Raw genomic sequence first — 25,436 nt, 5'->3', positions numbered from 1 at the left:
GGAACTTCCTTTTAACATTTCTTCCAAGCCAAGTCCATTGGCAACAAATTCCCTCAACTTTGTTTGAGAAAACCTTTACTTCTTCACCTTTGAAGAATAATTTCAGAGTATAGAATTACAGGTTGGTGGGTTTTTTTCTCTCAACACAAAATATTTCACTCTACTTTCTTCTTGTTTGCACAGTTTCTGAGAAGTCAGATACAACTGTTATGTTAGTCTGTCTGGAGATAAGGTGTTTTTTCCTCTGGTTTATTTTGAGATATTTTTTTATCTTTGATTTTCAGAAATCTAAGTATAATATGCCTCGATGTAGTTTTTTGGAATTTATTCTGCTTGATCTCTGAGCTTCCTGAATCTGAGATGTGGTAGTTGACAGTTTGGGGAAATTCTCAGTCATTTTTGTTTCAAATGCTGTTTTCATTCCTTTCTTCTCCTTGTATTGTTATATACCTTTTGTAGTTATCTCACAGTTCTTGGATATTCTCTTTTATTTTTTCCAGTGTTTTCTCTTTGTTCTATAGTTTTGGAAGTTTCTTGTCATATCCTCAAGCTCTAAGATTGTTTTCTGAACTGTGTTCAGTCAACTGATGAGCCCATCAAAGACCTTCTTTATATCTGTTACAGCATTTTTGATCTCTAAAATTTATTTTTTATTCTAAGGATAGCCACCTCTGTGCTTATTACATTAACCATATGTTCTTGCCTGTTTTCTGCCTTAGCATTAATGCCCTATATTGATCATAGTCTTAAAAAATTTTTGGTCTAATAATTCCAGCATTCCTGTCATATCTGACTCTGACTCTGGTTCTGTTGCTTATTTAGTCTGTCCAGCTGTGATTTTGTCTTTTAGTGTGCCTTGTAGTTTTTTGTTGAAAGTTAGATCAGATGTACTAGGTAAAAGGAAATGTGGTAAATAATAATATAATGGTAAGGTGTAGAGAAAGAAGTATTATGTAGTCCTTTGGTTAGATGTTAGTCTTTTTGTGAGCCTGTAATTTTGGACTCTGAACTTAATGAGTGCTTCTGTCTTTTTCCTTCCTACCCTTAAGTGAGAGGATGGCTAGAGACAACTAGAATTGAATATTTCTCTTCTAGGTAGGTTAGTTCCCTTCTAGGTAGGGTAGTCTCTAGTTTAATAGTTTCTACTGAAGACAGGTCTTGTTAAGAAGATGTAGTGTTCTGGTGTATTTCCAAATGGTTCCTTTTATCTTCCTGCTAGAAACATGAAGAGATTTTCCCCTGATAATTAATCACTGTGAGGACCTGATAGAGCTCATGGCAGTAAAACTCAAAAAAGTTGAGTGTCTCCTATGACTAGATCTCCCTTGGAGTTTTTGACTCTCAGAATTGTCCATTCTGAGCCTCCAGCAATTCATCAACTTCAGTTCTGGTTTTCCTATTCCAGCATTGGTTGCAGGGAGGATTTTGTTCTAGTAAGTGTGACTTTCTGTATTCATCTGTCTCTCCAATTTAGGGGGCAGAAGTTTACCCTGTGACCTTACTTCTGATATCTCTAAGAAGAATTATTGATTTTTCAGTGTGTTCAGCTTTTTCACTTGTTAATAAAACAGATGGAATGGAAATTTCTGAGCTCACTACATGCCAGATTATAAACTATAAGTCTGTGTTATTTCTTTTTTTAGTTTCCTATCCTGGCCCACCCATCTTTCTGAATTTTAGACCCATCTCTCTAACTTCCTCTCTATTTGTATGTTCAAATGATAATCTTAATAAGCTCTAATTGTAATTAAGTACATCTGCTTAGAGCTGTTCTCCTATATGACCTTCTTACCTTGGCTCAGAATAGGATCTTTCTTCCCTGTTACTCGACTAAAAATCTCAAACCTTAGTTATCTAACATTTCCTGTCTGTACACTTCTTAAAAAATAATTTTCTCTAAATCCTCTCAATTCTACTTCCAGACTTTCTTCGTTCTGTTCTCCATGCTCTTGTTTAACTCCTCTTTTTTATCAGCTAAGTAGGTTAGAATAATTTCTGAAAGTGACATATTCATATCCATTCATCCATTCTCAGTATCCTCTAATTCCTGTTGTCCACTGCTTCCAGTGGTTGTAGCACTCTCTTGTTCTCTTTACTCTTTTCTTTTCCCTTCAATCAAAAGTTACTGAGAGTTGGGAAACCTGGGTGGCTCATTCGGTTGAGCATCCAACTTCGGCTCAGGTCATGATCTCCGGGTCTGTGAGTTTGAGCCCCACATCGGGCTCTGCTGACAGCTCAGAGTCTGGAGCCTGCTTCAGATTCTGTGTCCCTCTCTCGTTCTGCCCCTCCCCCACTCATGTTCTGACTCTTTCTCAAGAACAAATAAACATTAATAAATAAATAAACAAACAAAGTTATTGAGAGTCTGCCTACTGGGCTAAATGCCAGGGAATACAGAGATTTACAAAACAGAGTTCACAATCTTCTTAAATCATGTTACTTTGTTGTTATAAAACCATCACTGGTTTTATAACCAGTGGTTTTATGGTCTTAACTCATTTCCTATGAGTTAAGATTTAACTCTGAATCTTGTGATTATACAACAGTATGGTCCCACGTAGATTTTTAAATTTCCCCTTATATCCATCCTCCCTCTTACAATCCATACTTTAAACAGCGATGGGTATTCTCTGTATATATTCCATTTATTTATTTTTTTAAGTTGTATTTATTTATTTTGAGAGAGAGAGCGCGCAGGAGAGGGGGAGAGAGAGAGGGAAAGAAAATCCCAGCCAGGCTCAGCATGGTCAGCACAGCCCAATGTGGGGCTCCATCTGATGAACCATGAGATCATGCATGATCTGAGCTCTTCCCTTCTCCGTTTCTGCCAGAATCCTCCTTATTTTCAAAGGGTATCTCAAAAGCCACTTCCCAGTAAAGCCTTTTTCCTCATTCTCCCAATGTTGTCTTCATTTGTCCTCCCACCTCCCCATTCTTTTTACTTAAAACGACTTTTCTTTGGCTACCATATTGTATGGTGCCCTATATATATATAATCATCTGAGGGTTTCTCTGATGCCTCTGATTAGAATTTGAGTTTTTAAAGGACAGTGGTAGAGTCTGTCATCTTTGAAATACTCAGCACACGATAAATGCTACTTATATAATTTTTGAATTATAACTCCTCCTTTGGTGAAGTATGAGTTCTTCAAGGTCTAGTTCAAGTTCACTTCCTGTAAAACCTTCCCATAGGTACTACAGTACAACTGTCTTTGCACTTAGACAGTTTTCATTGTCTTTCTTTGTGTGATACTTTATTAAACTGCTGAGACCTTGCTTTATTAACTGTTGAATCCCTAGTACACAATTCTTAATATATGTGCTTAAGTAAATATGTGTTGAGTAAGTGGAAAAATAAATTGTCTGTTTACTTTCACATTACTGTATTGGTATCTTTTACAGTACTTAGAACATTTTAATTTTTTGAGGAAATATTTGTATTTTCTGTCTGCCTTTTCCTGATTGTAATGCTGCACGGTAGGGGAAAGATCTAACCTGAATTCCTTATAAAACCTCGCTCATAGAAACAAGAATGCATTTGTTCAATCAGCAATTATTTTTTGAGCTCTTATTTTATGCCAGTGATTATTCTAGGAAATAACGATATAAGGGCAACTAAGATGGACAATAATTCCTGCTTTCAGGGACCTTACATTCTAGTTAGAGGAAAAAATTAATACTTATTGATGGGGCACCTGGGTGCCTCAGTCGGTTGAGTGTCTGACTCTTGATTTCAGCTCAGGCCATGATCTCATAGTCGTGTTCTTGAGCCTGTGTTAGTCTCTGCGCTGGGCATGGAGCCCACTTGAGATTCTCTCTCCCTTTCTCTTTGCCCACCCCCTCCCCACCCCATGCTTATGCGCATGCACTCTCTTTGTCCCTCTCAAAAATTACTGAGTTTAATATTAGCTGGAAATGCTCACCTGTGAAGAATTAGTTCTTTAGTTTTTATCTCCCTAGACCTTTCATTTCTGTTTAATGTATTATTTATGTCTCTAATTATACTTTTTAACCAAAAACCTTGCCTTTATTAAGCTTTTCTTTATGTGTTAGGAACTTTACGTATTTTATCTCTGTTCTTCAAAAAAAAACACTGCAAGGTAGACTTTATTATTTCTGATTTATAGATGAGAAGACAGGTTTGGCATTGGTAAGTAAGTAATGTGATTTAATCATGGCACATAACTAGGAAGTGGGAGAGCTGGGATTCATGCCAAGGGCTGTCTGTTGCAGAAGCCTATATATACACTCTCTGTACAATACCTTATTTCCAGTTTCTTTTCATTTTTTCAGGACAAGTAAATCTTTAACCTGTTTTATTTTTTTCTTTCCTGATAGCCACAGTATGAGAACAGTTCACTCCAAACTCCATTTTGTGATCAGTCAGTATCCCATTCCCAGCAAGAGGAACTTGAGCAAAAGCTTGCATCTACTGAAAAAGAGGTTTTACAGCTCAACCAGTTTCTCAAACAAAGAATAAGCCAATTTAGTGAAGAAAAGAAGAAACTGGAGGAAAAGGTAGATATTTTTAATAAAGTTGAATTAGGTCAATAACACTGCTTCAACATATAATTCTTTGTCATCTACTATATTTTAGGTGTTATACCAGGTTGTACACTTAGATTAAAATGATTAGTTTTGTAGTAACTTTTAAGAAAGTCTGTGCCGTCTACAAAAATCTAAAGATTTTCTTGAGGGATTAAAAATGCCACAGTATATTACATCTTGCTAACTAGTAGTGAAAGGTTTTTTTCAGTTTGTCGCCTACACTGAGATGTGACACAAATAACTTTTTCTTCTCTTTTTTTGGGTCCCTGTTTCTTTGTCTTGTTGAGTATGAAGGATTGGTAAATGAAATAAAGGTGGTCTTTTTTCATAAGAACATGACTTAAAGTTATTTAAGCTGAAGCCCCTGATTCAGAACAAGTAGTGAAAAAACAAAATCTTTATGCATGTGATATATCCTTATATTTATTTGACCTTTCTACCTTTATTAAAGTATTTTTGTATTTCCTTTCATTCCATTATAGTGTCATTAAAGATCGAGTAGATTACCTGCTAGCCCTAATTTACTGAAGAAGCATAGATCCTTAAGCTGCTACTTAGTTGCAGAACTGGTTTTAGACTCTTGATATGCCCAGCTTATTATTCTATTAATTGAAACTTCCATTCAAGTGATCTTGAAACAGTCACCGTGATTTCTGCAGGCATGTTTGGAGTTATTAATAGAGCACTCAGTTGACATTTTTGTGTGTTTGTATATGTATACATGTGAGTTAAATTTTGGATCTTCCAAAACCTGACAAAAATGTACATGGTTTCTCTTAGCTGTATGATGTATTTTATGTTGGCTAACTTGAAAATAACTTAGGTACCTGTTTCTTGTTTCTTTTCTGTATTTTGGGGGCTCCGTGCAATACCGTAATCTGGAGGGAGCTAAAAAAATATTTATTGGTTCTGTAGATGTGGGAGGGATTAAAATATTTTCTCACCTGAGATTTGTTAATTGAAAGATTGTGTGCAAATTACGATGATTCGGTGGATACAGACTTTTAAAATATATTTTTATGTCTTATCTAGATTTTTCGCATCTTTTGTTACTTGAAAAATATTTCAAGCTGTTCATGTCCAAAAGACAATTCTTATTTTGCCTTCTGAGTGCCCTCTTCTTCCTAAATAATATAAAACAAAATTTTCTTTAGTGTTCATTACTGTATATTCAGTTACTCATGCATGCTGGAAACCTTACCAACATTAAGCCGGTCTCCTAAATATATATACAATCCATCTAACACTACCAGAGTGGTCTCTTGGCAAAAGCTTTTTTAAGGGCCTCTTCATTGGTGTCTCTGAGTCCAATCTTTCCCTGCCTGTCTGCTTTCCTCTCTGTCTCCAGTCACTTTTTTTGTTGTTATTGTTACAATTCCGTGTATTTTATTTATTATATTTTCTTTAAATTGAAGCATAATTTATATATAATCAAATCAAAACCTCTCAATCACTAGGAGTGCCTGGCTGGCTCAGTCAGTAGAATATGCAACTCTTAATCTCAGGGTCATGGGTTTGAACCCCATGTTGGGCATAGAGTTTACTTAATAAGCAAACATTTCAGTCACAAGAAATTCCTTTGTGCTTCTTTCTAGTCTAGTTTCCTTCCTGTTTCTGAAACACTGTTACCACTACAGATTAGTTTTGAATCTTCTTGGTCTTCATATAAATGGAGTCATACTGTATGTATTCTTTTGTGTTGGTTTTCTTTCACTTAATACCTTTGATATTTATTCATATTGTTGTATATATATTGGTAGTTTGTCCCTATCTACTGCTGAGTTGCATTGTATTATATAGATATATCAGGGTGTGTCTACTCTCTTGTTAATGGATATTTGAATTGTTTGCATTTTGGGGAAATTATCAACAAGGCTGCTGTAGACATTCCTATAACAGACATTTTTTATATGAATATTTTCATTTCTCCCGGGTAAATTCCTAACAGTGGAATTTCTGAATCATACATTTCATACGATAAAGGTTTAACTTACAAGAAACTACCTGAGTTCTGCACACTTAGTGACCTTTCTGAGTTGGCCTTATGGATTGGGGCATCCTGAGCCAGTGATCCTGTGCTGAGATGCTTCAAAGCCTTATAAAAATGCTTAGATTCCCACTTAGAGGCCTGCTGTACCTAAGTTTACCAAGAGATTTGGAGGTAGGAATGAGGTTGATGGGCTTCGTCATTTATAAAATCAGGAGTGCTCATAAAAGAAGTACAGCTTTGAAAGCTTCAAGTCCTGCGTCTGCTTATGGTCATCATTAATCAGCTTTACATGGAGTACACATCAGATGGAACCTGGTCAGCTGGCTTTAAATTTCAGCAAGCTCTGTTAGATGGGAACGTGGAACATCGCTGTGCATTTGTAGAAGTGCTGTATTGTTTCTGGTGTGAATAAATGTACCTGTGAGGTAGAAAGAAAAGGAAAGACCACCCGAGTTCTCCCAGTGCTGGTACCATTTAACACTTCCATCAACGCATGAGAGTTCCAGTTGCTCCATAGCCTCCCAGCCCATTCTTGATCGTGTGGAGGACTGAACTTTTTAAAATGAAGACCTAGTCATTTGACTTACTTGATAAAACCCAATAATGCCATCTCATTGTCTTTAAAGTAAGAATCAAATTCTTCCCCTGACCAGAAAGGCCCTGCCTAACTATAACCTTTGGCTCTAGCTGTCTCCCTCTCGTACACTGTGTCACAGTGCAGTGCTTACAGTTGCTCCAACAGGTCAGGCTTGGTTTCTGGTATGAGAGTCTTTACACAGAATTTCTTCTTTGCCTGGTTAATACTCGACTCTCTTCTCCCACTACTCACTCACCCATTTATTTTGTCAAGTCTCAGCTTAAATATCTTTCTCCTGTAACCTCTTCTTTTTGTATGTTTAGAGCATTTTGTTTTGTTTTTCTAGTACTTAACACAATTTTGAGTAATCATTGTATTTTAATATTTCTCTGTAAGCTCTAGGAAAGGAGGGATGTATCAGTCTGTCACTGTAGCATATGCAACACCAGCCATGGTGTTACACCAGCCTGGCATACTGAATGAATGAATGAATGAATGAATGCTTTCAAGTGATTTTTGCCAAGAGAGAAGAGAAGAGAGAGAAGAGTGAGATAAGAATAAATTAGATATTAAAGATGTCAGAGTGAGTGTATGATAGAGCAAATTCCTGAGAAAAATAGGAAAAGGTTGATAACAGACGCCAAGATGGAAGAATTACTTTTGGGAAAGAGGAACAGTCTCTATATGGAGTGAGGCAGTTGAGAATGGAAATATGTATACCAGAGAAATTCAGAAGGGGGGGTGGTGTTAGAGTTTGTGTCAGAGGCCATGGAGATGATGTGAGTTTTTGAAGGGAGTGTAGAAGCTAGTAAATAGACTCATGGTAACACATTAACTGATCAGCACTTGAGGCCCACATGAGATTGGATTACATTGTTTCCTTCTGCATTTCCTCTCTGTTATCCTGATCAAGACTGATACTACGACAGAAAAGCATTCAATGTGAAAAATAACAAAAATAGAAGTTGCTTTAAAAAATTTTTTTTAATTTATTGTCAAATTGGTTTCCATACAACACCCAGTGCTCATCCCAACAAGTGCCCAAATGTTTGTTTATTTTTGAGAAAAAGACAGAGTATAATTGGGGGAAGGACAGAGAGATGGAGACACAGAATCCGAAGCAGGCGCCAGGCTCTGAGCTGTCAGCACAGACCCCGATGTGGGGCTCGAACTCACAAGCTGTGAGATCATGACCTGAGCCAAAGTCACATACTTAACCAACTGAGCCACGCAGGCACCCCAGAAATTGCCTTTTGATAAGCTCTTTCTTGTATATGCCAGATAGCATGTGAAGGTGCATTAAGTGCATTTTTTCATTTACTATTAACTAATCTTCACAAAAATCCTGGCAGATATATACTATATCCCCATTTTAAAAACTGAGCAAATTGAAGCTCTGAGACAAGTTGAATAATTTGTCCAGTTGGATGTAGGTAGAAATTATTGAAAAGCAAGGAGTAAAATTCAGGACGGTTTAACTCTACAGCTGATGCTTTGTTCTAATAATAATGGTTTATTTATAAGAAAATTTAGAGGAAAACATTTCCTCAATAATCTATTTTGTTCTAATAACTGTATTTAAAATAAAAATATATTTGTTTGTAAACCTCTTCTGAAAACAGGGCCCTCCTTATTGTCTTCTAGAAATAATCTCAATACTAAATAATATTTCCTTGAACAAAAAAAAGTAACCTTTTATAAATTGAATAGGGAAAATTTCTTGGTGATAGTTGATTTACCTGGAGGTAATTACTGGAGCTCAGATTTTAGTAACCAACATGAAACTTTTAAGTTAAAAACAAAACAAAACAAAAGAGCTTCTCATCAGTGAACAGGGCTTAAAAAACAACAACAACAACAACAACAACAACCCAGACTTAGTGATTATGTGTAATCAGCTTGTGGTCAACAAATAGCATAAACAGTATCCAGTGGGAGAGTATTGGCAGACATTTGTGATCAAGGGCAGCAAGCTTGACACAACAGCACAGAAGACAGTTGTCCAGCCAAAGAAAAAAAAGCAAACTAGGACATCTTTGCACAGGAGAAGATAGCATGACTAACCTATTCCATTGGCTTCTCTTTGAGGACATCGTTGTGTCACATTTAAGACACTTAAAAAATTAAATATAAATTAGGGTGACATTAATAAAAATAGGCTGGTTATTTTTATTTCTGTAACTTACAGGGTCATTTGCTAAGGCAAGAATAGGCTTTGTTGATGGGGAATACAGGCAGAACTGGTTGCTAGAGAATTTGGGGGAATTTGGTTATGCAGAGTATGAAAGAACTGAAAGAATATTGGCTTTTCAGTCAGAGGTTTATATTTGTTTTTTTTTTTTTTTTTTTTTTTTTTTTTTTTTTTTAAACTTTTTTTTTTTTTTTTAATTTTTTTTTTTAACGTTTATTTATTTTTGAGAGAGAGAGACAGAGCATGAACGGGGGAGGGGCAGAGAGAGAGGGAGACACAGAATCGGAAACAGGCTCCAGGCTCCGAGCCATCAGCCCAGAGCCTGACGCGGGGCTCGAACTCACGGACCGCGAGATCGTGACCTGAGCCGAAGTCGGAGGCTTAACCGACTGAGCCACCCAGGCGCCCCCAGAGGTTTATATTTGAATCCCACCTGTGTCTCAGTGACTTGTACTTAAGTCACTAAAGATCTCTGGACCTCATATTCAAAAAAGGAATAATTTATGTCTTTTTTGGAAAAATTTCTGTTCACATCCTCTGCTTATTTTTTAATCATATTATTTGGTTTTTTGGTGTTGAGTTGTATAAGTTCTTTATATATTTTGGATATTAACTTCCTTATTGGATATATCATTTGTAAGAGAAATTCAGTATCACGAGATACCATCTTACACCTGGCAGAATAGCTGAAATCAAAAATGTAAGAAGTAACAAGTGTTGATGAAGAGAAAAAAGAACCCTTGTGCACTGCACATTTGTGTAGCCTCTGGAAAACGGTATGAAGGTTCCTTAAAAATTAAATATAGAATTACCATATGATGCAGTAATCCCAGTACTGGGTATTTACCCAAGGAAAACAAAAACACTAATTTAAAAAGATACATGTACTCCTGTGTTTATTGCAGCATTACTTACAATAGCCAAGATATGAAAGCAACCCAAGTGTTTACTGTTAAATGAATGGGTAAAGAAGATGTGGCATATATACACAACCAAATAATACTCAGCCATGAGAAAGAATGAGTTCTTGCTGTTTGCAACAACACGGATGGATGTAGGGAAGATCATGCTAAGTGAAATAACTCAGTCAGAGAGAGACAAATACCATATGATTTCACTCATACACGGAATTTAAGAAACAAAACAAATGAACAAAGAGGAAAAGAGAGAAACCAGCAACCGACTCTTAAATACAGAATACAAACTGGTGGCACCAGAGAGGCCGAGTGTGTGTTGGGTGGGTGGAGGGTAAAACAGATAAAGGGGGTGAAGAGTACACTTACTTTGATGAGCACCGAGGAATATATATATTTGTTGAATTATTGTACACCTGAAACTAAAATAACACTGCATGATAATTATCCTCCAATAAAAAAAAGAGAAAAGGGGAGAAAAAAGGGAATGGCATTATGTGGTCACAACAGATGGTCACAACAACCTGTGAGTTCTGAAAGATCACAAATTATCACAGCATCACACTTGCCTTTAATCCAGAGAAAGCCCCAGTAAATATTAGAACTTAACTATTTTATCAATGTTGCTCTTTACCCAAGTTAATAAATATATCTTAAAGTTGTTGATGGAATGAATAGATGAAAGGAGAGGTGATTTGTTTTTCCAATTGAACTTGTTTTAATAAAAGTTGTTACACAGTGGACTTAAAAGAAATTAGATAAGACATGAAAGAAACCAGATTGTGCACAAGTGTTAGCTTTAATAAAATTTGGGAAAGTGAACCATTATACTACTAATTATTGACACTTATTTCCCTGGTGAATATGGGAAAAGGATGTAAAAACCTGTAAGCTTTTGGAAGACTAGTAATTTAAGGTGAATAAGAGTCTGGAGTTTACTTTTTAGGTAACTGTTTGTGTACACATGTTATTTGTAATTGATCTGAAATATGAAAGAACTTTGAGTTTGTGCTATGAAATTTAAAGATCGTATATTTCAGGTGGAAAGGTGAAAAAATTAGTACCTAAAAATCTGAGGTTCACCCTTGACAAATTAAGATATACTGGAATCATGTACCATACAGTGTTCTATAATTAAGGTGTTCAATTAACATGTTCTGTCAATCCTAAAATGACATCAGTGGTATGGCAAACCTTTATCATATGTAACTTTGAGAAAAAAAAATATGTTACAGATTCAATTATGACCTAATAAATACCTTAACAGTAGTCTTGGCTTGAGGTATGGACTGGTCTCACTAGTGCCCATATCTCTTTCCAAGTATCTGGTGATTTTTGTATGTTCTCCTGGTTTTGATTGCATTTCTTGAGTACGTGATAAACAATTTCTTTGCAAGTCAGTAACAAAACAGCTTTAATTACTTTTAGGTATCTTCCTTCCTTCTTTTTTTTTTTTTCTTAAGTTTACTTATTTTGATAGATCATGCATGCAAGGTGGAGTAGGGGCAGAGAGAGAGAGGGAGAGAGAGGAAATCCCAAGCAGGCTCCACACTGACCTGAGCCAAAGTCGCTAACCTGACTGAGACACCCAGGGGCCCCGGATATCTTCCTTTCTTATTTCACATGAAATGTTTGGATATAGCTTTTTTAGAAATAAGAAATTGAAGTCATCCCTCCAGAGACAAATATTTGCTTCATTGATTTTAAAATTCAAATTTAAAATTCTTAAATTAAACCCTGTGGCTCTATTTCTTTGTCTTTCCAGATCGTAACTTTTTTTTCCACGCCAAATTATAATGTAATATTTTAAGGTGTTTTAAATATCATTCAAACTCAGCCCATAGTTGCAACATATACACAGTGTCGAAATGACAGAGATGAATAGCTTCGACCAAGTTTGTACATGTGCAGGCAATAAAAGCTATGTCATCCCTGCTACCTGGCTGACTGCAGTTCATAGGATGCCATCAGTTGCAAAAGCAAACAAAAATTTCAAAAAATTTCTTGACTTCAGTGATATGACAGTTTCTAAAAATGTGAATCTTAGAGTTGATGAAATAAGGTGAATCTTACCTGAGTTGGTGGTAGTCTAAACTATAACCTGGAACTGTTGGTTCTGTTGTTATTTTTTTAATGGCACAAAGCCTCTGAAGATCCATAATCTTTTTTCTTTAGCTTAAAACCAGAGATAGATATATCAGTAGCCTGAAAAAGAAATGTCAGAAGGAATCCGAACAAAATAAAGAAAAGCAGAGAAGAATTGAGACCTTGGAAAAGTATCTGGCTGATCTTCCAACTCTAGATGATGTACAGAGTCAGAGTCTTCAGGTAACATGAAATAAAATGCTCACTTTTAAATGACTTGAAAACATAACCACTTTATTAGGTTGGCTCTTTAGAAATTTCATAATTTTTAGAATTTAAAATTTTGGTTCTACATTTGGCTAATTATATTAAATTGACGTGTTTAATTGCTGTCTTTAGAATTAACTTTAATTAGAAACTTTAAGCATGAGTGTATCTTTCTTGTTGTTAATTAATACATGGTTATTTGCCTGAAAAACCTGTATGTTAGCTCTTTTACTTAACATTTTACTCTAAAAGGTAGTTTCTGAACCAGTCTCACAGCCCCATCCCACACATACATGCATGCACCATATGTTCTCTGGCTTTACCCAATATTCTCTGGCTCAGCCAAGGCTCAACAAGACGTTTTTTGACTGTCTTTCCAGGTATTTGTTTTCTTCATTCATCTTAACCTTTCCATAAATTCGTATACCTTAGTCTGTGGTCTCCATTCACTCCTCTTACCTCTTCTGACCATTTTTCTTTTTTACAAGTACCTTATCCAGAGTCTTTCTACCAACTCTGGTGAAGCCTTTCTTCTCAAAACCTTATTTATAAATCTGTGAAACCTACTCTTCAGTCTTTTTCAGTTTTTCTAATCATGAAATTCTCAACCTCAGTGCAATTGACATTAAAGGGTGGATACTTTTTTGTTCTAGGATTTTGTCCTGTGCATTAAAGGATGCTTAACAGCATTTCTGGCCTCTACCTGCTAGATGCCAGTAGCACTGCTCCTTCCCTCCTGCCTCCCCAAAACCAAAAATGTCTACAAAAATTTCCAAATATCACCTTGGGGGAGAAATCACTCTCAGTTGAGAATCACTGGTTTAATCCATGGAGGGTCATTATTTTACAGACTCTAGGCCTACAAGGGATTCTCTGTCTATAAGACTAAGAGAGGATAATGTCAGGAAGGAACTAAAGAAGTACCACAGGAGTTGGCATGAGCAGGAACAGAGAGGAATATAGATGTAAAAACACATGTTCATACCACCTTACACCATTAGGTTGGCTAATAAAAAAAAAAAAAAAGAAGAAAAGAAAAAAGAAAGTAACAGGTGTTGGTGACAATGTGAGGAAATTAGAATCCTTGTGCACTGTTGATGGGAATGTAAAATAGTGTAGCCACTGTGGAAAACCATATGATATGCTTCTTTAAACAATGACCATCAATTCCTCTTCTGGATATATACCCAAAGGAATTGAAAGCAGAGTCTCAAACAGATGTTTGTACATACATATGTTCATAATAACATTATTTGCAACAGCCAAAAGATGGAAGCAACCCAATCGCTGATGGATAAAATGTCGCATATCCATATAATTCACCTATAAAAAAAATGAAATTCTGAAACATGGATAAACCTAAGGCCATTGGGCTAAGTGAAATCAGCCAGACATAAAAAGATAAATATGGTATGAGGTACCTAAAGTAGTCAAATTCATAAAGTCAAAGTGTGGTCGCTGGAGACTGAGGGCAGAGCTGGAAGGGGAGTTGTTAATGAATATAGTTTGTTTTGCAAGATGAAAAGAGTTCTGGTGATTAGTTGTACAACAATGTGAATGTAATAATACTATTTATTGTACATTTAAGCATGGTTAAGATGGTAAATTTTGTGTTCTGCATATTTTAGCATAATTAAAAATAAAATTTTTAAAGTATCCCCAAATTGAGATCATTTACCTTTCTCTCTGTCCTCTAGGAATTTCTGACCCCATTCTTTTCTTCTCCATAATCTCATTCTCCTAGCTCCTGTTACACACAAAGGAAGAAATAAAGTATTATTAAGTGCTCTAGATAAAATATACTGTGATTTTAATCACAAGCTTGTTAATAATTTAGAACACAGTTTCTAGCAGAAACACATTTAATATTCTATGTGTTATAAACTTTAAGAATTTTCTCCTTAGCTTCAGATTCTAGAAGAAAAAAATAAGAATTTGCAAGAGACTCTTCTGGATGCAGAAAAAAAGCTTGAAGAGATCAAAAAACAGTGTCAAGAAAAAGAGGCACAACTAATATGCCAGAAAAAGAAAGAAAAGGAGTTGGTAACTACAGTTCAGAGGTAAACAAACCTTTAGTAATTTTTTATTTTTGTTACTCATATTTTTCATAAAGCATTTCACTTAAGATACATTAATTTGTAACTATTACTATATTGTCATCTTAAAGGTGAACTCTTTTTTTTTTTTTAATATGAAACTTATTGTCAAATTGGTTTCCATAGTAGGGGACTTTTATTTATTTATTTTTATTTTTATTTTTTTAATATGAAATTTCTCGTCAAATTGGTTTCCATAGTAGGGGACTTTTATTTATTTTTTTTAATTTTTTTTTTAATATGAAATTTATTGTCAAATTGAAAGGTGAACTCTTAAGAACTGTAAGTATTATGTCATTGAAGCAGGTTGTCTTGGCTATGATTTCACATTTTAATGCAACATACTGACGTCTTGCCAAAAGTTTTAGATGAGAATGGTGAGAATGTAACACCCCCCGCCGCCAAAACAAAAACAAAAACAAAAAAACAATTGGAAACTGAAAGTATTAACACAATCTGATGGCTTTGCCAAAAAGTAAGTAAACAAAGAGAAGCAAATACTCAGACTGCACTCCTTAATGAGATACATCAAAGTGAAATAATTGACTCCCATTTTCCCTTACTGTAGAACAACAGGTATGGCTATTTTGTCATGTATCTTCCAAGTTTACTCATGTATCTTGCCTGATGGTACTCTTCTCTTTTAAATTAATATAGTTAGAATGACAGGGAATATCATTTATTAGTATATTTAGCTAATATATTTAATCTGGAAAATTAATACTAGATTGCTAAAAAAACCTAGAGAACTATGTTATATATGCAACTACATGCACTCTGTTTTATAAAACTTAAACCTTAATAGATGATCAAATATAAATAGCCAAAACTATACGGAAGAATAAGACAACAAAGCAACAAAAACTAAATTTAAGAAATATACTCCTCATGCTTTTCCCAATTGCATGTAACTCTAATCGAAATCCATCTGATAATTCCATGTTAATATTGCTTTACTACTTTCAAAGCCTTAAATATGCCTGGTCTACTCTTTTTCTTAGATTTCAGTGCAGAAAACATCTGATTCTGAGACATTATGGTCTTCAGTGTTTCTAATCTCTGCTTCAAAAAATTCATACAATTTTTTTTAATGTTTATTTATTTATTTTGAGTGAGAGAGTGAGTGGAGGAGAGGCAGAGAGAGAGTGAGAGTGAATCCCAGGCAGGCTCCCCCCCGTCGGTACAGAGTCCACGCGGGGCTTGTTCTCACAAATCATGAGATCATGACCTGAGCTGAAATCAAGAGTCCATCACTTAACCGACTGAGCCACCCAGGTGCCCCCTAAAATTCATATACTTTTAGCTTTACATTTATTTTTTCCTTGGTTTTTGCTTTCTTGCTCTTTAATTTCCCTTTCTATAACTCCACATCTTACAGTCTATTCTCTATTCTCAGAACAGCTTCCTGACCTCCACTATTTCTTTTTTTTTTTTTTAATTTTTTTTTTTTCCAACGTTTTTTATTTATTTTTGGGACAGAGAGAGACAGAGCATGAACGGGGGAGGGGCAGAGAGAGAGGGAGACACAGAATCGGAAACAGGCTCCAGGCTCCGAGCCATCGGCCCAGAGCCCGACGCGGGGCTCGAACTCACAGACCGCGAGATCGTGACCTGGCTGAAGTCGGACGCTTAACCGACTGCGCCACCCAGGCGCCCCATGACCTCCACTATTTCAACCATATGTTCTTTTTCTTTCTTCTTAGAGAAAATGAGAAGAGATTTTATAGGGCATTTTGATCACAAACTCAAACTGTGCCATTTTATGAATAGAATTAGGAACACTTGAATATAATTAGTTTTGTTCCATTGTGTGCTTTTATATATTTAATATGATATTATACCTTCTCTTTTATTTAGATTTTCTCAAATATCTAAAAATCAAATATTTAGATTTTCTCAAAATTGAGCCTAGTCTTTTTCATTAGACTTAGTACAGTGCATTTCAGAATCCGTGTTCCATTTTTTTACCTTGATACTTTCAGAGATGTTAGCATCCCAGAAATTTTCTTTTAATTTCAAGTAGATATAAAAGACCAAATAAGGTCTTCTAAAATTCTTCAGTACTTATATAGCTATGGTGTCACTTGAACTTGGAGGTAAGGGTGTTATTTCAGTTTCCTCAGCTATATGATAAACTAAAGTTCTTGTTTCCAGAAGAACTTCAGATATGTATGTGACTATGAATTATATCATTACATTTATCTGTGCCTATGTAATGTCTCTAAGTTTCCCACTTTATTAATATATGAGAACTCTTGGTATTTAAACATCAGATAAAAATTTTTCATTAGAAGTGAAAATGTAAGTAAGATATGTGGGTGGGATCCCTAGTAATAAAGTTGATACCTTTGCTATTCAAGAGATTTATTACTTTCCTAAGTGAGCATGCTTCATAATATAAACAAAACAAGAATGTGTACATGAAAAAAGACTTATTTGGTACTTTTTCATGACACAGTATGTTGTTCCCTTCTCATAGCTGGTTCCTTTTTTTAAAGACCTTAATAGTTTTTAATGTAATTTATTTTTCTTAGAATGTTATAACTACATAGAAGCAGTGTATTGACACTGATTTGGAGGGAGAAAGCTCATTCTGAAATAGAAATAATACACTTGTCACTTTTAGACTGAAAAAGCAAATAGTTTTATGACAAGTAACAATATATTACAAAGCAGTGCACTGCATTCATGATACATGAAAATTTGTCTGGTGCCATTATTTATTAACATATTGGAAGTGCTTTTGTGCCAGGTAGGACTGTCAGTTCTTTGCCAAGAATGTAGGTATGGCACTTCTTTCACTTCTTTATTTTTAGAAGAGAGAGAAAGCACAGGAAAGCCACAATACTTGAAAGAAGAAAAATAAGGGCTAGTATCCAAAATCTATAAAGAACTCACCAAACCCCACACCCGAAAAACAAATAATCCAGTGAAGAAATGGGCAGAAAACATGAATAGACACTTCTCTAAAGAAGACATCCAGATGGCCAACAGGCACATGAAAAGATGCTCAACGTCACTCCTCATCAGGGAAATACAAATCAAAACCACACTGAGATATCACCTTACGCCAGTCAGTGGCTAAAATGAAGAGATAAGATATTGTGGTTTATATACACAATGGATTACTACTTGGCAATGAGAAAGAATGAAATATGGCCTTTTGTAGCCATGTGGATGGAACTGGAGAGTGTTATGCTAAGTGAAATAAGTCATACAGAGAGAGACAGATACCATATGTTTTCACTCTTATGTGGGTCCTGAGAAACTTAACAGAAGACCTTGGGGGAGAGGAAGGGGAAAAAAAGGGAGCCAAACCATAAGAGACTCTTAAAAACTGAGAATAAACTGAGGGTTGACGGGGGTGGGAGGGAGAGGAGGGTGGATGATGGGCATTGAGGAGGGCACCTGTTGGGATGAACACTGGGTGTTGTATGGAAACCAATTTGACAATAAATTTCATATTAAAAAAATTTAAAAAAATAATGAAAATACCAAAACCCAAACTGTAAGAGGTGTGTTTCTTTTAGTGCTCTGCAACTCTTAAGTCTGATTGAAAGCTAGAGTGGAACTATTCCGATGTGTCTTTCTGTTTTGATTTTGGTCATTATTGTTAATGGTGTCATTCCTTTTAACCAGAACATGACTTATTCTTTCTTTTCTCAAGATTAACATCTTTTTTTCCCTTTCAATCTTTTACTCTTAATATACCCGAGGGGCTTCCTTTTGTTGTTTTCTCTCTGTAATTCAAGTCTCTGCCATGAATAGCAGAGGAATAACACATTGCTGCTGTTATTAATGAAGGAGAAATGTAATAATTCTACTGGTTTTGGCAACAACTATCCTTACAAACAAACTTTGGCTGAGCTCAGAATGAAGGTAAAAGACATGTATCCATATAATTAGGCTCCCAAACAAAATCATCTTAATCAAGGAATTCTGCTTTTGCAGGGGAAAGAAAGAACAGGATTTGGACTGCAGAGCTCAGATTAGGGTCATAAGGAACTTCATTAGGGCCTAAGGATGTCACACACTAAGCAGCTTTGGATTCTGGTCTCAAATCTGTCATTTCTAAAAAGATGACCAGCGTCCATTGTATTTTTTACTTCTATGAGATGTAGGTGCTCATTCTTATTCATATGGAGTCTGTAGGTCTTCATTATCACTCAGTTAAAAAATATTATAGGCCCTAAGAAGGGACTATCTTTTATGTTGAAGTCATCTACCAAAATCAGCACATAGAGTGGGTTTTCTTTATTTAATTGTCTTTCTAAAACATACAGCTTGCAGCAAAAAGTAGAAAGATGCCTTGAAGACGGAATTCGCCTTCCCATGTTAGATGCAAAACAGCTTCAAAATGAAAATGATACCCTGAGAGAGCAAAATGAGAATGCTAGTAAGGTCAGTTGATGTCTTTGATAATAAATATGAAATCTGTGTTATGTTGGTTATGTGTGTATGGACATATAAGTTATAGCTACTTTATATTTTTGTTAATACTTAATAACTTAGTTTGAATGTTTTTATTTGGAAAGAAAATGACTCTTTTATTTATACTTTTTAAAATGTTTAATTTGTGCATGAGTGGGGTGGGGGGGGGGGGGCGGGGTGCAGAGAGCAAAGGAGAGACCTAAGCAGGCTCCATGCTGTCAGTGTGGAGCCCTTTGCAGGGCTTGAACTCACAAACTGTGAGATCATGACCTGTAGCCAAGATAAAGAGTAAGATGCCTAATCGACTGAGCCACCCAGGTGCCCCTATTTAATGTGTTTTTTGTTTTTTGTTTTTTGCTTTTTTTGAGAGCAAGAGTGAGAGCAGGGGAGGGGCAGAGGGAGAGGAGGAAAGAGAGAATCTTGAGGCTCAATGCCCAGTGCAGAGCCCGATGCAGGGCTCAATCTCACAACCATGAGATCATGACCCTGAGTCAAAATCAAGAGTTGGACAGTTAATGACTGAGCCACCCAGGCTCCCCACGTTTTTTTAAGTAGGCTCCACACCCAATGTGGGACTTGACCTCACAACCCCGAGATCAAGAGTCACATACTCTACTGACTGAGCCAGCCAGTCTCTCTGAAAATGACAATTTAAGTAAATTTAAATAATTCAAATTTTTGTTAAATTCAAACTAAGAAGAAATTATATTGCCTTTTAGCAAAACAAAAGGGTTTCTTTTCCTTCCTAAATTGTTCGACATCTGTCTCAAAGTTATTTTTATAAATTACATAGAGTTTTATCAAGAAGTAGAGGAAAACTTTTGCAGTTTTATGTATGTGTGATCCAAATAATATGTCTATTTAAAGGATACTTGGTATGAATAATTTTGTAAAAAAAGAAAATCATACCCTGATTTAAAAAAATAAATTCATTATTTCCTGTGTTTTCCTTTGTTTTCTAAATATTGGTACTTTTTAAAAGCAGTGGAAAAATTTTTAGTTCACACTGATAATATTTTCTGTGTTTTAGATAATAGACAGCCAACAAGATGAGATTGAAAGAATGATTTTAGAAATTCAGGTAAGGAATGTTTTGTGCATATTTTAATTTAGCTGTATGCTGATTTACTCTTAGTGGCTATATAATCTAAAAATATTAAAGCATATATGTATTTATATGAAAAGATTAATAGCACTTGAAGTGAAGTTACAAATTCTTTAATATTAATCTTTACTTTTTTAGAATGAAAATGCTCTTTGGTAAATCAGTCATTCAAAATATTTTGAAGATTATTCTTTATTCCTTACCTTTCCTGCTTTTAATTGAGTGTAGTCTACTACTGAGAACACATTGGTTAATGTGTGATCCGATCATCAGTGATCTACTTATTAAAGATCACGGACTGTTTCCAGTCTATTGTGACTCTTCCTTCTGTATTATTCCTTCTATATTATCAAAGTATAACATGTTGTTTACATATTTGTGTTTTTACCTCCTGCTTAGTTTCCTGGGAGACTGTCGTAGCTCATTTGCATATCTAGAGGTTAGAGTGTCTGATTCATAATACACAATCCAAAATTTGTGGATTAAATGGATTTTCATTTTTTTTTTTATTGATTTGCCAGATACTTACTGAGCACCTACATCTGTGTCAGGCACTGCTCTTGGCACTGGGGATTCATCAGTGAACAAACAAGTCCTGGCTATTCTAGTGGGGTGAGATGGACAAAATGGAAATATAATGTCAAGGAATGATTTGTACCGTTAAAAAAGTAGGGTAGAGAACGATGAATAGACAGTGCTGCATTAGATACAGTGGTCATGAAGTTTTTCCTGAGGAAGTAATATTTGAACAGAGTTCTGGATGAAGACATCCAAGGGAAGAGCATTTCAGGCAAAGAGAGCCACCAGTGCCTGAAGGTGTCTTTTGTACTCCATGACCAGCAAAAAGGCTGCTAGTCTGGAGTAGTGCAGTGATTGTGAGGAAGAGTGGTGAGAGGTGATGGTGAAAAGTAGTCTGGGGCTAGATGTTCTTTGTATTTTATTCTGTGTATGATGGAAAGCCGTTGGACATAATTTTGATGAATAATTTTATTTTTTTTTTGTACCTCCTAATTGTTTTACTTCTTAAAAATGGAAGTAAAGGAGCGCCTGGGTGGCTTGGTCGGTTAAGCGGCCCACTTCGGCTCAGGCCATGATCTCGCGGTCCGTGAGTTCAAGCCCCGTGTCAGGCTCTGTGCTGACAGCTCAGAGCCTGGGGCCTGTTATGGATTCTGTGTCTCCCTCTCTCTCTGACCCTCCCCCGTTCATGCTCTGTCTCTCTCTGTCTCAAAAATTAAAAAAATTAAATTAAAAAAAAATTTTTAAAAATGGAAGTAAAGAATAAAAAGATAAATGGTTTAAGTGTCAGAATTATAGATGGTATACTTTGTCTTTTGCGCATGTTAAGTGATTTATCATTTTAATCACACAGTAGGCCAGTTCAGCAAGTGTGTGGGCCTGCTGGATTGCTTCACAAGGTTATACTCTTTAATCGGTATTCCTGTAGACATAAGTTCAGTTGTTCTACAAACCATTCAAATCACAAAATGGTTAGGTTCCTTCAGCCATTATTATTTGATTTATTATAGGCCATAATAAAAGGAATTTATATTTCACTTGGTAACATTTTCTAAGAAATCAGTCAAATAAAAGTTATCTCCATCCAAATTAAGGACAGTGAAGATGGTCCTTTGACACTGAAATTTTGGTGGCTAAGACTTGTAAGAGTTTATTAATTCATCACATACTGTCTCTCACATTACAGATTATCAGGATGTATTTATATTAATTGAAATATGCCTTTTACTTATTTGTGGTGGCATCTTAATACAATTTATTTTTACATATCAACCAAGTCTTTTAGTCACATTTAAATATCATGACCATATATAAATGAATATGTAGAAGAATATGTAATTATATGCCATTCTATTCTTTGATCTTAACATGCTTGAGTAAACATTTCTTTATTTTTTCAAACTAATTAATGAATGAAAATCAAATTATTGAGATGCATTTATTTCCAAATATTTGGGGCTAGACAATATACTCATTAATTCTATTGTCTTGTTTTTTGAAGCAATGAGTAAGTCATTGTGGCCATCTAGATCTATAGATCTTGTATATGGTTTGCTAACAGAGACAGATAGTAAATGTTGATAACTGTCCAGGGCAGCTATATTTATCAAGATATTTAAATAGAAAATTATAGAGGATGACAAATATGCTTTAAAATGATGACAAAATTTTTTGCTTTGTGTTTCTTATGAAAACTTTTGAGTTTTTGGCCCCTTACAGTTAAAAAAGCTAGTTTTTTTATTTGGTGGTTTCTGATGAATATAAAAGATGTGTTCTCTGTGAACATCTAAAAATATTGCTTATTCTAAAAAATTGATACTAGTTGTTTCCCTAGCATTGGAAATCACAGAGAGAATCTTTTTTTATTATTTTTTAAATATTTTCTTTTATTTATTTTTGAGAGCAAGAGAACACAAGTGAGAGAGGGGCAGAGAGAGGGAAACGCAGAATCTGACGCAGGCTCCAGGCTCCAAGCTGTCAGCACAGAGCCCGATGTGGGGCTCCAACTCATGAACCATGAGACCATGAATTAAGCCAAGGTTGGAAGCTTAACTGAGCCACCCAGGCATCCCACAGAGAGAATCTTAAAGAGAACACTTTGAGTTGAAGAAGAATTTTTGTTGCTTTGTACTATACTTAATGGGCTTATTATCAAGTTGATACACATAATAGAGCAGTTCCCTTTAATTACTAGTTATTTAAAACTGCCTAGTCTTGGGGCACCTGGCTGGGTCAGTCAGTTAAGCCTCCAACCTCCTCTCAGGTCACAATCTTGCAGTTCGTTCCTGACTTTGAGCCCCGCATCAGGCTCTGTGCTGACAGCTCAGAGCTGGACCCTGCTTTGGATTTTGTCTCTTTCTCTCTGCCCCTCCCCTTCTCACCCTATGTCTGTCTGTCTGTCTGTCTCTCTCTCTCTCTCTCTCCCTCCCTCTGCCCACCCCCCTTTCAAAAATAAATAAACATTAAAAAAAATTTTTCCCCTTAACTGCCTAGTCTTTTCCCCACCTGCTTACATAAGGAATGGCCAGCCTTACTTCTGTATAGATTATGATGTCCTTCCTATATGCTATAGCTGTTTTTAATTTCTTCAAATTCCTTTGCATAACACAAAAAAATACCTTATAATGAGGTATCTTAGAAATAAAATGTTATTTGCAAAGTAACACAAAATACATTATAGTGAGTGATAGTAGAGCTTTCCAGCCATTTTTTAAACATGAATTAATACAATTACTTTAAAAAAATTTTTTTTTAGAGTTTATTTATTTATTTAGAAAGAGAGGGTGCAAGCAAGGTAGAGGCAGAGAGAGAGACTCCCAAGCAGGTGTGGAGCTTGATCCCACAAACTAGGGGATCATGACCTGAGCTGAAATCAAGAGTTGGTTCCTTAACTGACTGAGCCACCAGGTGCCCCGAGTTATACATTAAGCTATCAGTACAATATTAAATTTATTGTAAAATTTCACTGCTATTACAATTTGCATATTCTTTGTTCATCCACAGTGCCAGGAAGTTCTTCCATTTTAGAGGGTGTAGTAGACAAAACGAATGTAGTATTAGTAGAATGTCATGTTTCACTACTTCTTTATGTCCCTGCAAACTATTGAGATGACCAAATTTGTTCAAATTCCATTTGGCTGACTTTTGGAGTATTGCATTGCCTTGGGTGTAAGCAGGTTATTCTTACAGTTTAAATTTTATGACAAAAGAGAAAAATGAAATCCCTTGCCATATTCATTTTTTGTCCAATTTATAGGAGATAAAAATAAGGCATTGTTACAGAGTTGAAAGTGCTATATTTAAAATACAGCTGTGGCTTACCACTATGTACCAGAAGTCAAATAAATACATAGCTGGTTTAGATTTATTGATTCTGATGTTGGGGAGAAATCAGTCTTCTCTTAATTATATTTGTTGTTGAATATAGAAAGGTAGTACTTTATGTAAAAGTATCCTGATTTTGAAACTGAGTTTAGTGCTGTAAAAATACAGATTTGTCTACTATTTTGTTCACCCATCAAGGTGATGTTAATAGGCATGTAACTTGTTTATTCATTGATCCTTTAGAAATAATGCTTTTGTCTACATTTATGAAACCAGTATAGCTAAACTGGTTTCATAAACTGTTTTCAAAAACCAGAAGTTTTTCTTCTGTCAGTGTACAGTATAAAAAGATATTTTGTAATAGAACATTCCCCATCATTTCCATAAATGTGACTTCAGTCGGAATGTGAATTAGTTCATTGGGCATTGACTTCCCTCCTATTTATTCCTTAAAAGCACATTTCACCTGCATAAATAATCCTGTTTCCAGTGAGCTGTTATCATTTTGTATAACTATTATAAGCTTTCCGCAGAGGACATACAGAATAAAAAAGTTTGTTAGATATACTTGTTTTTCCTAACATACTGAAATTGTTTCTTCACTGAAAGAGTTTTCCCATTTAAATTGACCTGAGTTGACAGCTATCAATGAACATTGTAACATAAAAGATACAATAATGCTTTAAGGTCATTAAGACTGTTCACTTTTAAAGGCATGGTTGGAACCACCAATCTCAAAACTGTAACAGCCTGTCCTATTTATATCACTTCAAGAGAACATGTTTTCACAGCCTCCAAAGATTTTATTCCAATATTTAGCAAGTCTCTCTTAAAGCCTTCATCCAGCAGGTTTTCTCAGTAGAAACAGTGGGAAAATGGATCATAAACCTTTAGAATGTCTTATAAGCAGAATTTAACTTTCCTTTAACCTAAATAGATAAATTGTTTAATATTTTCACTTTATTATTATGTGATGTTTACCTCCTGTTTTTATGTTATCCTAGTTTTGTGATGTGACCTGACATGAAGTTCTTCCTTCCTAGTTTTTTTTTAAATTTTTAAAACATTTTACCTTTGTGAAATTGCTTTTATAATGCATGAAAAGCTAAAAATATTCTGATCATAAATTAATACTAATTTTTGAAAAACCTAGCAACCAGTGTCTTTTATCAAAGGAAAAGTAGTTTTTAAAAAAATAAGCTTTCTTGCCAATGTTTGTACTTCTAAAGAGAACAGTCTTTCATGTACATGCAGGCCTGTTACATGCACATTATAGTTGTTAATTAAAATGTGAAAAACATAAAAGAGGTGCCTGTAACTTCTGAAAAATTCTTTGTGTCTAAGGTGGGGAGCTCTGAGGCAGGAAGAGAGACCACTCACTTGAATCAAGAA

The 25,436-nt window shown here is 35.3% G+C and overlaps 1 protein-coding gene and 1 long non-coding RNA gene across 4 annotated transcripts in view; one reads left to right on the top strand and one right to left on the bottom strand.

Moving 5' to 3' along the window:
* The window catches only part of CEP85L (centrosomal protein 85 like), a 172,871-nt gene that overhangs the window by 124,171 nt on the left and 23,264 nt on the right, over positions 1 to 25,436 (top strand). Inside the window, exons 6-10 of one of the 2 annotated variants that reach the window (XM_058735098.1) lie at positions 4,339 to 4,518; positions 12,396 to 12,548; positions 14,478 to 14,632; positions 18,952 to 19,069; positions 20,130 to 20,180. In XM_058735098.1, coding sequence (XP_058591081.1) covers positions 4,339 to 4,518; positions 12,396 to 12,548; positions 14,478 to 14,632; positions 18,952 to 19,069; positions 20,130 to 20,180 — 657 coding nt within the window. The remainder of the gene's footprint in view (positions 1 to 4,338; positions 4,519 to 12,395; positions 12,549 to 14,477; positions 14,633 to 18,951; positions 19,070 to 20,129; positions 20,181 to 25,436) is intronic. The other variant, XM_058735099.1, reaches the window with a different exon arrangement.
* The window catches only part of LOC131514768 (uncharacterized), a 34,034-nt gene continuing 15,314 nt past the window's right edge, over positions 6,717 to 25,436 (bottom strand). For both annotated transcript variants that reach the window (XR_009263263.1, XR_009263262.1), the window contains 3 exons: positions 14,251 to 14,319; positions 12,294 to 12,395; positions 6,717 to 6,956 (listed from right to left, as the gene is read on the bottom strand). This is a non-coding gene — a long non-coding RNA (uncharacterized LOC131514768). The remainder of the gene's footprint in view (positions 6,957 to 12,293; positions 12,396 to 14,250; positions 14,320 to 25,436) is intronic.

Source organism: Neofelis nebulosa, chromosome 6, assembly GCF_028018385.1.
Source record: "Neofelis nebulosa isolate mNeoNeb1 chromosome 6, mNeoNeb1.pri, whole genome shotgun sequence".
NCBI classification, from domain to species: Eukaryota; Metazoa; Chordata; class Mammalia; order Carnivora; family Felidae; genus Neofelis; species Neofelis nebulosa.
Note: the sequence above shows the minus strand (reverse complement) of the source record. Positions and strands in the feature narration are given on the sequence as shown.